The sequence below is a fragment of the Thermobia domestica genome, chromosome 8 (genome assembly GCF_964235325.1).
Source record: "Thermobia domestica chromosome 8, izTheDome1.hap1.1, whole genome shotgun sequence".
Lineage (NCBI taxonomy): Eukaryota > Metazoa > Arthropoda > Insecta > Zygentoma > Lepismatidae > Thermobia > Thermobia domestica.
In genome coordinates, this window is record NC_137461.1 from 121,741,447 (window position 1) to 121,758,546 (window position 17,100).

At 32.0% G+C, this 17,100-nt stretch overlaps 1 protein-coding gene across 1 annotated transcript in view; it reads right to left on the minus strand.

Annotated features, from left to right (window-relative positions):
- Positions 1-692: 692 nt before the first annotated feature.
- The window catches only part of LOC145691832 (uncharacterized), a 37,981-nt gene continuing 21,573 nt past the window's right edge, over positions 693-17,100 (minus strand). The window contains exons 5-8 of the mRNA XM_081767149.1: positions 14,553-14,664; positions 10,864-10,928; positions 3,935-3,972; positions 693-790 (exon numbers count right to left, since the gene is read on the minus strand). Of these exons, the coding sequence (XP_081623275.1) occupies positions 3,943-3,972; positions 10,864-10,928; positions 14,553-14,664 (207 nt within the window). The 3' untranslated portion in view covers positions 693-790; positions 3,935-3,942. The remainder of the gene's footprint in view (positions 791-3,934; positions 3,973-10,863; positions 10,929-14,552; positions 14,665-17,100) is intronic.

The following is a 17,100-nucleotide window of genomic DNA, read 5'->3' on the forward strand; positions in this document are numbered from 1 at the left end:
ATGGTCCGGTACCGAAGCTATAATTTTTTTATGCCCAGACCTGTACATTTACGGTGTTAAGTTTTGTGGCTAGACAGATTTTTCTTTGCAGTTAAGAGATAAAACAAAGAAGCCATTATGAATGGATGTAGATTCAATATATAGAGAAGAAATTTTGTGAGAATGTAAGGTAAATATTGAAAAATATTCGAAAATACATAAGTTTAAATCTATTTTATTCTGTGAGTTATCATTGAACATTCATGAAGTAAATTACGTCTTAATCAGTTCAATAGTCCTGTTTTGACGAACTTGGGGCAAATATGTAACTAACTATTCAGAATAATTAAAGTTAGTAATGTAAATGTTACAGTTGCCAGCATTTTGCATCGACAGAAGTTAAAGAGAGAGACTAAATTTTATACACAGATATAGCTACCTGTGTACGAAGACTTTCTTTTTAAGTTTTGGCTTCAGGAGGGAGATTTATGAAGGAGTCAAAATGTAAACGGAAAGGAATGCATCTTTCTCACAAGTTTTAATAAACGCCTTATATGTATGCAACTAACATTACATATTGCTTATGTTGACTTAGTGCATAACTGCATAACTTCTTAGGGAAAGTAAAAGCGGATAAATTATAAGGAAAATGGAAGTAATAACTTTTAAAAAAGTGTGTAAAATTTAAGATTTTATTACAAAATTTATTCGATAAGGAATTATAAATTACATATCATTAATTTAATATGCAAATCAAATCTTGAATAATTGGACACACAGCTATTATCCTCCTGCTCAGCAAAACATTTATCTGTAAAATATAGTATAATACATAATTGTGACAATTACATTTTTAAAGTAACAGAGACATTGCATATAAAAATTTGAGATCTAGAATAGAATATCTCGAACGTAGACAAAATACAATATAAAGATAAGACAATACACATATATTGACATTTTTATTAATAGTAGAAGCTCATTAATTACGTTTTGTAATACTCTCTGCGAATATACTAAAAAGAAATAGAAATTTCAAAAATCGTAAGATTTGATATATGTTTTATGTATTGCTGCATAAAATAAAGAAATGTATTAATTTGCGCCTCAGTATCTTCAATAGTATGAAGTGCGTTTATTCAAAATAGGATTTTTTGTAAGAAAAATGTATTTCCTGCAGCGTTATTAACATTATCATGATAATTTCATTCACCTATTACACAGTCTGTACAGCAAAGCCATACTAAAAGGAACATGGAAGTCAAAATTCCCCTATCTTTAACATTCGAAAGTTTGCAATAGGTAAACTAACATTTAAGTTATTTTCAAATCTCTCATTTGCAAAATTGTATTCTTCCAAAATTTTGAACAGAATCTAACATAAAAAGACATGCGTTTAATATGAATAACACAGTATTTAAATTAAATGGGCTGATTGTGAGAATGACAATCTCGAGAACTACTAGTAAGTAAGTAAGTAAGTAAGTAAGTAAGTAAGTAAGTAAGTAAGTAAGTAATAATAATAATAATAATAATAATAATAATAATAATAATAATAATAATAATAATAATAATAATAATAATAATAATAATAATATGGTGTAGGAGTAGATTGTATTTGCAGGATTAGTTTAATACAGAGGACAAGTGGTTCAATCTATAAAGCAGAAGACTGTCTTGTAACTCCTATATTGAAAGAAGATATTGATCGGTTGTTGATGAGAATTCAACAATCAGCCAGACACCAAATGCAAGCAATCGACTTTCGGTAAGAAAAAGAACAGGAAATAGAGATGAAATTTTTTTATGGTTAATGTAACTCACGAGTTATGCATATTTCATCAAAACGTTCAAGGTTTAACTGCTGCCAAAATAAATATGCTGGACATTTTACTTTTTGAGTTCACAAATGAGGTTAGCGTTCTATGCATAACTGAACATTGGATGAAGCAACATAAGATTATAGTGACAGGTATTTCTGAGCTTACACTAGCAACTGCATATTGTAGATCAAATATGTTAAGGGGCGGGGCTAGTGTTTATTGCATAAAAGGTATTGAAACCAAAATAATAACAAAATTTGATTATTTAAATAGGGATAAACATTTTGAATCTTGTGTTGTTGAATTATTAGCTCATAACCTGGTTGTAATATGTGTTTATAAAACTCCTGACAGCGATCTGAATATTTTTACCCAAAACCTTGAAATAATTATGGACTATTTTACTCAGTCTAAAAAACATTTTGTTATAATAGGCGATCTGAATGTAAACTTCCTTGTAACTGATATCGATGATCAACTCACGCTATTTTTAAATATGTATAACAACACCAATGGCCAATGTACCTACAAGAATAACATCATAGTCGTAGCGCACTCGATCAATTACTTTATAACAAAAAATATATAAACGACACAGTTACAGTCGTAAATAGTGGCTTCTTTGATCATGAAGCTCAATTATTTCATTTAAATATTCCCATTGTACAAAGAACTAATCAAAACAGACACACGAAAGTCGAATCTGCATACACAAGTATATTTAATGAAACAAATATTATCCATTTTAATTTTATACTAAGTAATAAAACCTGGGAGGAAATATACTCCAAAAATGCGATAAATGAAGCTTGGAACATTTTCCATGACACATACACTCTTTACTTCAATGATTCATTTTCTAGTTGGTAACACTGGTTCACCTATGGCAACACTGTTTATGATTGTTGATAGGACATTTTGTTCTCATTATATTGTGCAACTTTTGTTTTGATTGCTTTAATGATTTTCAAGATATTTATTTTAAATGTACATAATTCCATGATATAATTCTTTGGATATTCAAATTTTGAATCCCCGTAGCTCCTGTCCTTCTGGTCCATAGCACCTTAAATTTTGTTCATGTTCATTTCTCATGATGCTTTGTCAGATGTGCTATGTGGCAATCAGATTTTATCGACAACTTGTGGGACCCTCCCCTGTCAGACATAAATGTATCAATCATGAATTCTGACTTAAAGATGTAACTTCAGCAAATTTCTTAGACCTTCATATAACTAATACTCTTACTTGGGATACCCACGTAATGTCGTTAGCACAAAATCTTAATAAGGTTTTCTATGCCTTGAAAGTTATTAGAAGTATTTTGGATATAAATAGCTGTAGAAGCATTTATTTTGGTATTTTTCAATCTTTGTTATTAATGTACGGTATTATGTTCTGGGGAAATGATTCAAGAAGTAAATTAATCTTTCGTATTAAAAAAGTGTTGTTAAAGTATTAGCCAATGCAAGAGTAAACGAACAATGTAGAAAAAAAACCTTTTATAGGACTACAAATATTACCACTGCCATGTCTTTAAGTATTATTGTTATTAATTTTCACGTGCCAGAATCTTAATACGTTCTTTGCCAATAAAGGAAACTTTCACTGATCATAATAGACAAAATCTACACATTCAAAATCACCATACATCATTGTTTCAAAACGGTCCCATATACTTAGGTCGAACATTATGTAATAACCTGCCTAAAGATATTCGTAAGATTGCGTCAATGAATGTATTTAAATCAGTTACAATGAAGTATCTCTTGGACAATTGTTTTTATTCAGTAGATGAATACTTGTCTGCTAAATGCAGCTTGTAGATTGTATAGTGTAACTCTGTCTCATATAACATGTCTCATATTCTGTTTCGTTATTGCTTTCTAGTATGTAATCACTATTTCTTTGTATCTTATTTATTGATGTATCCGATTCGTCTTCCTCTGAGCTTCACGTATGACTATGGATAAAAATAAAATAAAATAAAATAAAAACAATAATAACGTGGAATGTTAATTTGTAACTTAAGAAACAATCAATAGAACATCTGTTGTGAAGGAATAACTATTGAAAATAAAAAAAGATTTTTACCTGCTCCTAATAATCACATGTAAAAATCGAATGCTTACCATCTAAATTACTGTAAATTTTCTAAATCTTCTAGTATCTGCAAAGAAAACGAGAAAATGTATAAATAAAAATATGTTTTATATCTGAACGTTTATAAGAGTATTTAAAAAAACATTTCGTGTGTGTGTTTAATTGTAGTAATATACTACGTATATATAAAGCCATGACGGTGCACTCGGTAAAGTGCATTTATCACCTAAGCGGATCGCATTTGATTCCTGATGGTATGGGGTTTATTTTGTGTTTCTATCCTCGTTTGAATGCGGCTTAAGGAATAATACAACCTCTGTAATGTGGATTACTGGGAAAATGGAAAAGCTAACGGAGCTTATTGCTGACTACTTCACGTCATGTGTCAACCGAAATATTACCTGTAAAGACATACTTCCACCCAGTCCTTGGTCCTCATATAATCTGTTTGACATGGGTTTTAAACTTCACTTATTTACGAAGGTATTTATTTATTCTACATTTACAGAAGGTGTTAATAAATTCCGTGTCATAAAGTTGACAAATGATTTCTTATGTCAATAAAAGAATAAAAGGTCGAACAAAAGTGGGTCGAAAAACACCTCCTTTGAGAGTGATAATCCGTAATATCACATTTTAAAAGGCCCTAGTTTGAAAACTGTCGGACATATTGCATGTATTTCAACGAATAACACAGAAACTATTATGGGAAAAGATTCATAAAATGCTTCGTGTGGAGTGTTGTACTGTATGGGACGGAAACATAGACATTACGTAAAAGTGATGAAAAACGACTGGAAGCCTTCGAAATGTGGGTGTGAAAAAGAATGAAAAGAATTAGTTGGGTCGAGCGGAAAACGAATGAGAGAGTGTCAGAAATGTTGGGGGAAAAAGAACAATTTAAATATTATTGAAGAGAGGAAGAGAAACTGGTTGGGGCATTGTCTAAGAGGAAATTGTATCATGAGGGACGTCCTAGAAAGTATAGCGGCAAGAAAAAGAGGGAAGGGACAAAGGAGGCTAGAATTAATGGATGATATAAAAACAGAAAGATCATATGTGAAGACGAAGAGGTTAGCGGAGGACTGTGGAGCATGGAAGCTTCTAAGGTGTGGCAAGTGACCTGTCAATAAAGGCAGAATGCCTATGATGATGATGATAAATATAATTGTTTTATAGCTCTCTGGTACATACGCAAAAAGTACTCAATCAGTACTTGAAAATGTATTCTTATACTCAAACATACGTTTAAAAAACTCGTTACACCAGTATCGGGGCTTGTGAAATATGGATATTTTGGTAGAGCACATACCAGTTCTTGAGTATTTTAGTAAACCACTTATGTATTTTAGTAAAGGGATTTCAGACTTACTGGTTTCGGTAGGTTATCTAACGAAAATATTATGAGTGATTTTTTCACACGTTCAACATATTTGAACCATATAATTAATTTTAGTTCTTGAAAACACTATTTCTCAAATTCAATCCAATGCAAACTCACAAGATTCATGTGACTGATGATTACATCATGAAATTAATAATATTTCAAACAGTATATATTGTTACGACCAATAATTTTTTTTACTGGTCGACATAACAGCAATAATAATAATTATTATTATTCCAAAGTAGAAATAAATAATTAAAAATATTAAATAATTATGACTGAAAAAAATGGAAAATATATTTTGATGTTTAAAAATATAAAACAAACTGATTTTACACTATTCATTACTTTTAAAGAAATCTACTGTACTGACATTAAGCAAAATCTCGCTTATTGAACAGAAGTTACCAGGATCTTGTCTTAAGTAACGATCCCATCAGTGAAATTAAATCTTTACTTCTTTCTCATAAAAAATCTTGTATTGTAGGTTAATAATTAAACTTAGAAATTTGTAACTGCGCTTAAATTGAAATGAAAAATAACCTGTTCAATATGTTTATTGCTTCAGAAATAACAAGGAAACATCCATCATCGCATATACATGACAGTTGCCTAGACAGTAAGTTAGCCTCAATAAAGCAGCTCGTATCTTCATATTTCCGTTGCTTAAACCGAATACGCATAAAGTTACATTGTTATTCATCAACATGTTTTTAATAACTTTTACATATTTCAGTTTGGATCGTTCTATTAAAATTTATTCATCAGTAATATAAGTAGTGCATGCTAAGAAACAGGGATATTCCACATCAGGGTTGTCTTGCAGTGTCCTAAAAAATGATTAGTTTAAATGTCATCTTACACTATCTTACTTGTTCTGACGAATATTATAAAGTTTATATCAGCCATGCCATCACACAAACATTAAATGAGCTGATTATAGATAAATCCCAATTTCCAGCATGGCACAACTAACCAGACAATATGATAGCAACGATATTATCTGTATTTCTTAACTTGGTTCTTTCTAAATATTGCATGAGTCGTATGGTAACAAGATAGGTTTTCTGAGGCAGGCAACTGTGAATGGCTGGTACCGTCGAAGCTCATTTCGTACGTTAGCATTCATTAATTATAAAATTTAATATCAACTAAAGAATTTAGAATATTATGAAAATCGAGAATTTGTATTTGTCACGCGATTAAAGCTATAAGACGTTCTCGTTATGAATCTGAAGTACATGACGCTACCGGTAATTAGCTACTAATCATAATCATCATCATCACTATTCAAATGCACACGAAAAAAAATAAAACTTATGGAAATTTCTTTGTCAAGGATTAGTTTTATTTTTCACTGCTGCTAGTGCCACCACTGAGAACTAGACTAAAACTTTGTATTTAAAATTATTGCAAAATTTATCGTATTAATCAGTCATCATGTCATTCCCACTAAATCTATCCGAACTCCTGTGAAGTAAATAATTGATTAGGGATTACCTTATAATACAGCTATACCATCCAGCATCGTTCGAGTCCCAAATAAACTTCTTCGTTTACATGTGGCTGCAGTATATTCCCATGACTGATCGAAATTATCTAACGGTGTCATAACACTATATTACGCTATTACAAACGAATCATCATCTTGCTATAAAGTCCATAATCTACACTTAAATTCACTTACGAAGTCCCACTCAAGTTTCCTTATTGCTTCTATTGTCATTCTCAAAATTTCCAATCATTAATTTTGCATAGGTTAAATGGCCCAAAATGTAATTTTTAACTTAAATCGAATAATAGGAGGACTCGTACCGACACATAAACCGATTATGTTTATTCAAAATTATGTTCATACGTCATCTCTAACAACGAATGCCGAGCCATCAACAAACTAGAATCTCATCTCTATAAGAACATTATTTCCTTGAATCATATTTAACAATCAAAATTTACTCCCGCAATTCCTAAATAAATATTGTTACTAAATTATTTCATCCCAAAATGTATAAAATACATATTTCATACAGCACTATTTCTTTGCTTCCTCTTTGAATTTTGCTCGTCAGTTGTTTTGTTGCTATTAATTTCAGCTGAACATACTTATAAACGGCAAGCACCGATTAAGAGAAACAATTATGGGCATCAACGTTCATGCACTGTTCGACACCATTTGCAATATTAATAGTTTAATATTCGTAATAATTAATTTCTTTGTGTGGAAAATAGAATAAGTTTAAAATATAAATAATTACATATAATCAGAATGCAGTATACTGAAAGAAATCTTAGCATGCACATTTGTTACTGTAGCTAAATTCTGATTAATATTTTATAAATATTGGAGCTTAAAAAGATGCCTAGTCAAGTTTAGTCCTTGATAAGTAATATATATATAATTTAAATTTACCGTTAATTTCTCTGATTTGTAAATCAAATTGTTTGGTAATTACTTGGTACAGCTTTAGAATACGGTTGTACAGTATAGAATATAATAAATTCTGGTATCATATCCAGACAAACGCAAATATTTTCTTTTACCTCGTGGAATACTAACAAAACACACGATTGGTAACTGTAAGAATCAATTTCACGGATTCAGAATGATACGTTACAATATACTGTATATATATATATATATATATATATATATATATATATATATATATATATATATATATATATATATATCTTTCAAAGAAAGTGAATATTGTATCACAAAGCATCGTATCAATATATACATATAACATAGTTAAACTATATATCTAAGAAAATATTGTTTTCTGTCGCTATACAAATAAAAGTACCCACGTTAGATCTATTAATGATTAAAATACGGTAATGATAGTACTTTACCATCTACACTAATCAGTTTGTAATCAATGTCTAGAATATTACGAAGTGTAAAAGGATATATTAATTACGTGTTTAAAGAACTGTGATTGAATGCAAGTGAATAATAATGATATAACTTCCACTCATGGTTCAAAGTATTACTTTAGCTAATGGTATTGTTCATTCTTTAAACTTTCAAAATAAACTTCAGGGAATACAGAATTTAAAACTCTGTAAGAAGAAATAAATGTGTCCAAAGAAATTTATTCCTACGTCATCATTCTCTATTATTAGTATATCAATATTATAAACTACTATTACTAATAAGCCAAAATATACAACAAAAACAACTACATATGGCTAATTTATTTAAATCTGGAAAGAATATAATGTAATAATGATAATGACGCTTTCTGAGTTGTATTAAAACTATCCAAATACTGTTATATATTCAATGTTTCTATCTCTCAAGATGCATGTATCTTACGCGCATATCTTCCGTACTTTTTGTACAAAACATTATATTAGTAGTTTCAATGAAACATTGCAAATGAATTGAGTGGATATGCAAAATAATATAAATATATTCATAGATGTAAATATTTTATTTATCGATGTATTGATGTATTTGGCTCTTTACGCACATCATATTGTAGTAAAATCTAAAACAGGTTCTGAAATGTGGAATGCTAAAATAAAAATTTTAAATAATTTCCCATCGCCTGTGTTTACCGGTAATTAACGCTGAAACAGTTTTAGGCATGGAATTTAATAATTAACGTGTAAAATGTGACTTTCATGAATATGAAATTAAATCAAAGTGTTATATATAAATATTTATTTTTTTCTACAAACAGTGGGTATTATTGCATTGATCTTGGTAACATTATAAAAATATAATCACTCATACTATTCAATTTTTAAAATTCTACTTTTGAATGTAGAAGGTTTATATAACAATGAAGCATGGAATACATTATAGGGTAATAAAATATGTAAAAATAAATTTAATTAAGATATGTCAATTTAATAAGATGATTATGCAAGCGTTAGTACATATAAAAAAAGTAAGAAAAATGGTATTTATTAACACGGTAACAAAAATACTTGCTATTAGTAAATGTATTAGTTATCTCATAATTTAAAAATTAAAGAATTAAAATGAGGACGAAATGAAAGGAGATTTTTTTATATATAAAATTGAAATAATAAAACTTATTTAATTGGAAAATTATTATAGAAGCAGGGATGGTTAAATGTAAATTGGTTCGTTCTCCACCTATCATGGATTCAAACAAGGTCTGCTCCGTCAACTTGATGGTAAGAAGTTTAAGTTTCTTTTAAAATGTTATTTTGCCTAGAAAAGTAGCACTAAAGTCTTTCACAGTACACCTTCTGTAGAAATTTTATAAGTAAATGATTTTTCTGAATGGAAATGAGTGTTGAGGTAAATCAGACTAGCCGAGGAGTTCTTATAATGGTGGTTAAAATAAAATAAAACTTCAATTTAATTAGTTCTTGATCATAAATTTGAATGTTATTAAAATTAGAAAGTAAGAGAATATTATTTTACTCCTAAAATATCTTATACTCGATCTCAGAAAACTTATATATATTCTTGTTGCATATTGTCTTCAACTATTGTTGCATATTTTTTGAATGATCGGGGCCGCGGTGGCTCAGTGGTAGAGCGTTCACCTCTTGTGCTTGGGGTCCCGGGTTCGATCCCAGCCCCTGCCAACTGAACTTTGTGGTGGACAAACACCTTGTGCGTAGGTTTCCTCGGGATTCTCCCGTTTCCTCCCACTTTCTTTATTTTACCATTTCATTCATTACTCATCATCACCGTCTCCTTTAGCCTAACCGGCGTAACCGTGGGACGTAAATCTCAAAGATTTCATTTCATTTCATTTATTTGAATGATCATTTGTTTTAATTGCCGGTCCTTAAACGAATAGTAAAGCATAATTTGCAAATCGACGATTAAAGGAACGTCATATTGAAAGATGGTTAATGTAGCATTTAATGTAATCATACGGTATTATAGTAATGCCGTACCAAAGTTAGATTTGGGTTATATATACATTTTGTAGAGGTAATTCCAAGCATGAACACATTATAGGTCGCATATACAAGCCACAGTGTTGAAGATAGTTAGACTGCAATCAATTAATAAATTGATTGACATCACATAAAATGGAGGTCAAAATATATTAATTAGTAGTTATTATTCAATTGGCTAATTTCACCAATTTTATAAGGTTACCCATAATTCGACTTTGTCAAAAACTTGTAATAAACTACATATATGATTAGCTGCTACTAACTATTAAATTTACTAAATGATCACACACCAGTTAAATTACGTAGAACACACTATATTTCGCTATAATTACCAATTACTCTACAGGGATGAAGTATATTCGTATTACACAACATCTAGGTTCGTTATATCTGTTTAATTGCTCGTAAACATCTATGTGGAAAACAAAACAGTAATTGCCATAACAACGGATAGATAAGCAAGTACCTTTACATGACAACGTAAAAGTAAAAATTACCAATGACATTTAATATTACATTTCTTCTTCTTCTTCTTCAAGTAAATAGCTAGTTCAAATTAATATAGCACATCCTGCACTAAAGGAAACATAAAATAAGCAATATAAATACACGTTATCGTTGTACATTCATGTATTTTCCATTACTGGATTAATTAATTTTATAAATACTTACTTTTGCTGTTGATTTCAATAAACAAGATACATATTCAAGAGCAATATTGCATTCGTCTTCCATAGCTGTAAGAAAAATATATATAGTCACAATTCAAAGATTCCACACATATATAAAACTACATTTAAGAACTACATAAAGTTAAATGAAATTTCTAGTTTTACTGTCTACTGTTATGCCCTGTTAGCTAAAGGTGGATGATGTATGAACGTAATTGATAATGAAACAAATAGCGGTATGAAAATGTAGGAGGAATGGAAGAATCTCGAGAAAACACACGGACCGATGTTGTCCGTCATGAGCTTACATAATCTGCAGTCGAACCAGGGAACTCGGCAGAGGTGTGTACCCTACAATGGAACTATTATGCTTCTGAAACCTATAAGTACAAGACGTGATATAAGTTTTCCAAAGAAACCATTTAAGTTTCTAATTTGTAGCCTTAAGTTCTCTGGTATTTGGATGCCTTATTCTATTGCTCTGAACAATTTGGTTATCTTTTAGCAAAACGGTAATACTTTCTCTTATAGAAAAAAATATAATACACGAGATTCTTTCATTATTTGAAATTTTGTTTAATTTTCTTATAAATTGATTCGTACAAAACAACTGATGTATGTTTACTTATCGAAATTAGCATTATGTATTGATGTGATGATGTACCATTTTTATTTAACGTCCCACAATAATGCATCGATGCCAAGAGATACGGTGATGATGAAATGGATGATGATGATTGTCTCACCAAAGTGCGAGGGAGCAGGAGAGCCTCTTGAAAACCTGCGAACACGGTATTTGTTAACTATGAAGCTTCTTGCGGCAGCTGGGATTGAACCAGGAACCACACGCGCCACAGGTGAGTGTTCTACCGCTGAGCAACTACACTCCATTATATCCTACTAAATTTGAATATACAGAATATCACAAAAATGTCGGGACAGTGTAATATCTCGAGAATTGTAAATTTAAAAATCACGAAATACGTTTCCGATATTTATTTTTCAACTACGCCAAAACGAAGTTGCCCCTGATCTTTCGAGGGGAAAGGCAACTTTAAAATTACAAATAAATACCCTTTTTAGACTTCGAAACTATGCTATACATAAGTATCGAAAGTCTTCAATAGACCGGCTTTGTCCTTCCGTAAATCCTGCTGTCTGACAGGTATCACAGCAAAAACGGTAAGAGACATCGAGATGCATTTTTTTGCAATCGCCATAAAACAAAAATAGTAACAGATAATGAAAAGCGGTTTTCTGCATACGATACAGTGTTTCAAAGCAACCTACTATAACAATGGCGAACACTCTACCAGAACCGGAAGTAGTTGAAATTTGCTACTACTTCCGGTTTCAATACTGATTTTCATAAAACAAAAACGATTCAAGATGTCAAGGAAACATACCATCATAACCCGCAAAACTCTACCAAAAACAGAATTGGTTGTAATTTACTAGTACTTGCGATTTCTTACTGCAGAGCAAAAACGGTAAGAAATATCGAGATACAGTTTTTTTTTGGAGTTAGTTCGTCTTCCCAATAGTGCATTCTACAATGTATCACCTCCTTTAACCATCTATTCAAACCAGAAGCGGTTCAAATTAACGATTTCTGCTTTCAAGCTGTATCACTATAGAACAAAAACAATAAGATAGCCTATATTGTGTAGTTTCTTTCTAGTATGGATTTAGTGTTCGAGGAACAGATTCAATATTTAATCTTATTAATCCATTGCAATCAGTAGTTATAGATGCACTACCTCAAGCTTGAGTGGTGAATTACCTTAGTTTGGAAGTCTACCGTAGTTTCACACTACGAATCAAAACACTTGTTTATTACAGATTCGAATCCTGAAACTGAAAATACGCAAATTTTACTTCAAGCTCTTTTTCGTTATTATTGCAGATTACTGATAACCGTAATTACTAACAAAAATAATTGTTGTTCGTTTTTCGAGAAATACGAGGGACATTTCATAAATAATACACACCGTGACAACATTGCTGAGTGGATGATGTAATCGAGTTAAACATTTCGTCAGTTGAAGCTGAGGTCTTGAGGCAGTAGGACGTGTGCATGTGCGCTATTTAGTGAACACCTTGTGCCTGTGACGAGTGGTAGAAGTGGAGGCGGCAAGAGTGTCGAGTGACGTGCCTATTAAATATCAGAGTTCGTATATAAAGATTGAAACTTTACTTGGCAAAAAAAAAAAAAAAAAACCCATAGAAATTCATAGTACCTTACGTGAAGTTTGTGGTGAGACAACAGTAGACCTTAGTACAGATTCTCGTTGGGCTACTAGTATGCGTAGTGGTCGGATGAGAGTAAAGGATGATGCAAGATCAGGAAGCCCGAAATCATCAACCGACGAAAGAACTGGGCAACGTGTGGCAGATGCACTTCAGCAAGTTCACTATGTACCATGTGAGGAACTTGCTAACGTTAGAGGGATTTATCTGCGTCTATATACCGAATTCTGACACGTGATGTACAGAAGAGATAAATTTCTGCCCGATGGTCCCCCTTTTCTTGACTGCTGAACAGAAGTAGACACACTTGGACAATGCAACGGTGCTGAAACGTGGATCAAAAACTTTGGGTCGGAGTTAAAATCACAATCCAAAGAGTGGAAAACTCCGCCTTCTGGAAGATCAAAGAAGTGTTGCTGATCTCAATTGAAGGTTAAAGCAAACGACTATTTTTACTTACGATCACCAAGACATTATCATAACGGACAGAGTTCCATGTGGAAGAAGTGTCACAGCAGCGTATTAATGTGAATTCCTGCTGAAACTGTGTAGGAAAATTCACAAAACCCGACCACAGTTACTCAGGATGGCACACCTGAGAAAGGTGTTACACCTTTTCGAGCAAGTGTCCCCATCGGGAATCGAACAGTCTCATAAAGGAAAAATATCGAGGGTTGAAAACCATTATCTGAAATTTGGCTTTTAAGTATTGAGTTACCTCAAAATTTATACATATGTTGCAACACAATTCAGTCAGAGTATTAGATATAGTATCAACAAAAAATGAAATAAATGGCTTATCACTGAAGCTTCCTCATAGCTATATGGTTAGTATACGCGCCTGCAGCAGGGGAGATCCGAGTTGGATTTCTGGTGTAAGCTCATATGATTTGAATCTAACGTTAAGTTGTTTGTCCAAGTCTGATATAGCTTAGTAGCTGAAAGAAACTTTAAATTCGAATCCAACCAACTAAAGAGTTAGTCACGAATTTAATCTCTGGTTTTAGTCTTAAGATGAAAACAAAAAGACGCAAGTGATTCTTCCCCCAAAATTTTATGAACACCATTACAATCATTCTACTACGAACCTTCTGCATATCAAGGGTGCTGTTACTCATACTCTCAAAATCAGGCACTTAATAGCAGTATACGTGGCATCATATTATGTTTTGCTCGCTTCACTATGACATGTGTTTCCTGTTTTTTCATGATATAAATAGTAAAAGAAAATCTACCCCTCTTCCTTTGTGCAAAGTGAAATATGTTGGAACTTAAATTAGTTTCCGCTAATACTTATTTACTGTTATTAAGATATTGGAAGTACAAAATAAATCCAACAACACATTTTCTTTTATCTTGAAAATGAAAGTTTTGGAACAGGAAACACTTCTAAAATAAACATAAGATTAATTAATATATATAAAGTGGCATTGCACGTACAATGTTTAGGTGCACAATCGCTCAGTAACCTGAGTCTGGATTCAAAAGCCCCATGTGTAAATCTTCTAGCATCTCTTAATATCCTGTCCGTCCGGATTCTATGAGAAGACATCTGTAAAATAACAAGAGACAATACTGAATATTTGGCAGACAAGTGATGTACAAAATTTGTAGTCATTTAACAATAGAAAATAAATAAAAGTAAATAAACTGCACAAGCAAGAAATGTTTAATTCATTGAGAAACAACATTAGCCTCATATTTGTTTAAATGCAAATGCTCAATGCAAATGCAAATGCAAATTGATTTTAACTCTCTGAATTAGAAATACTTATTTTTCGCAATCACGAACAAGTTTCTTCTAGACAGTTATCACAAGTAGAGACTATATTCTTTCAGCATATGGGAATCATATGGGATTGGGTATAGAGACGTGACACTTCTGTCCAAGAGTTGTATAATTCATGTAATTCTCCCGTAGATAGGATAAAGAAGCTAGTGATATGTTTTTCAGTAGTGTCATCTGACGTGAAAAGTTGTTGAAAATGACGGAGAGGATTGGACGACAGATATGAGAGTACGCTTCTAGTATTTGGAAGAGTACTAGGCTAGGCTGATTGAAGCTGAGTTAATTTTCTTGAATTTATCATGACTTGAGAAATGATTATTCGGAAAATCAGTCTCTTCAACAAATTATAGTCCTTAAAGTAGCATTGCTTATATTCGTACGATATGTTATCAGATAGTCAATTAAATTTCTTTATCAGCGATTTGAAGTTGAAATGAAGTTTGCTGATTTTCTGAGTTTAAGAATGTAAGACTGGAACTTGCTGCTAGTATATAATACACGTGAAAGCATTAATGTAAAGGTCTGTTTTATTCTCAATGTGAGGTAGGGTACTTTGGTCTATGTAATTGTTCCAATTGACTTACAGAGGAGCTAAAGAAATCACATGACCTTTAATTTTAGAACGAATTTATATGATGTGTTAATATGAAATCGAAATACCATGACACCACTTTTGATTGCCACTGCAATCCAAACTAAGGAAATCTATGAACATGTAGCCTTGATTCGCTTGATATTGCCAAGTGTTGATTGTGACTACTAACGTAAATGACGAGGGTTCGATTTTGTTTACTGTGAAAGGAATGAAAGTCGTAATCTTTCCATCCATAAATTGGCTTTCTGTATTGTGTGTGGCTATCATTACTCTTGATAACTATTCTTAGTTAAGTCTTTCTTGAGGTCGTCACACCACATACGCCATCCATGAAAATCTTATTGTACTCGCTGTGAAGCAGTTTCCCTATTTCGCTCTTCATCGTTAGTCCTCCGAGATAAAGTTTCTTAGCGGTCTGAATCTTGAAAAAGATCGTGAGGATTTTTTGATATTTGATTAGCTCTTGGTAATGGGGAGGTTTCAAAGAGATGTGAGATAGACTAGAACACAGACAAATCATGTAATTCTCCAGGAAATAATGTTGATAGATATATTCCAATAATGCCTTCAGGGCCTACATACCACTAATAGACAGATTCACTTTCACATCTTGTTGTATATTACATGAGAGACAGAACACCATAACTGCTAATTGTGTTAGTTGTCAGTATGCTTGCCCATGCATACCATGAGGTTGTCCATCTATACTGACAATTACTATCTGTAACAAAATTTCCTCATACCATTAAAGTCTTGTACTTAGCTGAGTGCTTAATCTGGGAAGATTGCAAATTCATATCTTGGACAAGCTGAATAGCATCCATAGTGTTATTTTTTAATTGGTCTTTCGGTTTTTCAAGAGCAGCTGGTTTTGTATTCTCTACTTTTTACAATATATTAGGAATGATGCGGCAGACGGTTGACTATTTGACTAATATTGACTTGCTAGTTATTAAATTTTTCACTCGTGAGGCTTTTTTTGTCATTAAAACATCCATGGTTTGACTCATAGCACTGGGGCTACCGTAGTTTGAATTGTGGCAACTCCTGGAGTGCAGTAGCGTATCAAATTCCCATTCGTCAGAATGTTCGTTTGGAATTTTCTTTCTTTCTTTTTGAGATGACCTGACCATTTTACCATCCGTATGACAGTTGTCGTGAGTAATCCTCCCTTTGGAAAACAGGTCAATCAAGTAGTCAATTATCTGCTTCTCCTTCGTCACTGTGTGTATATACTGCTGTGAATAATTACACATATAATCTCCACATGTAACAGCAAGAAAGATTGTTTCAATGTATTTCCTCTTTGCCATTATTGCTCCGATATTTGTTGTTATTTTATCACCCCAAAATTATGCTCCGTAGCCTAAAGGGGACGCGTAAAAAAGCTAATGCTTATGAAAAAACTGTTAGAATGAAAATGTAATAAGAATTGGAGGAAACACTAGAAAACTAAAACACGACACTGTCCACTACAAACGTACACGAAATTGTATCAGAAACTCATCGTAACAGAAGAAGGTGCTCTATCACTGAATCACTTTTTCCCTTCCATCGATATTTGCAATGTTTTACTTCAGTGTCTTTTCTCCATATGACCGAGA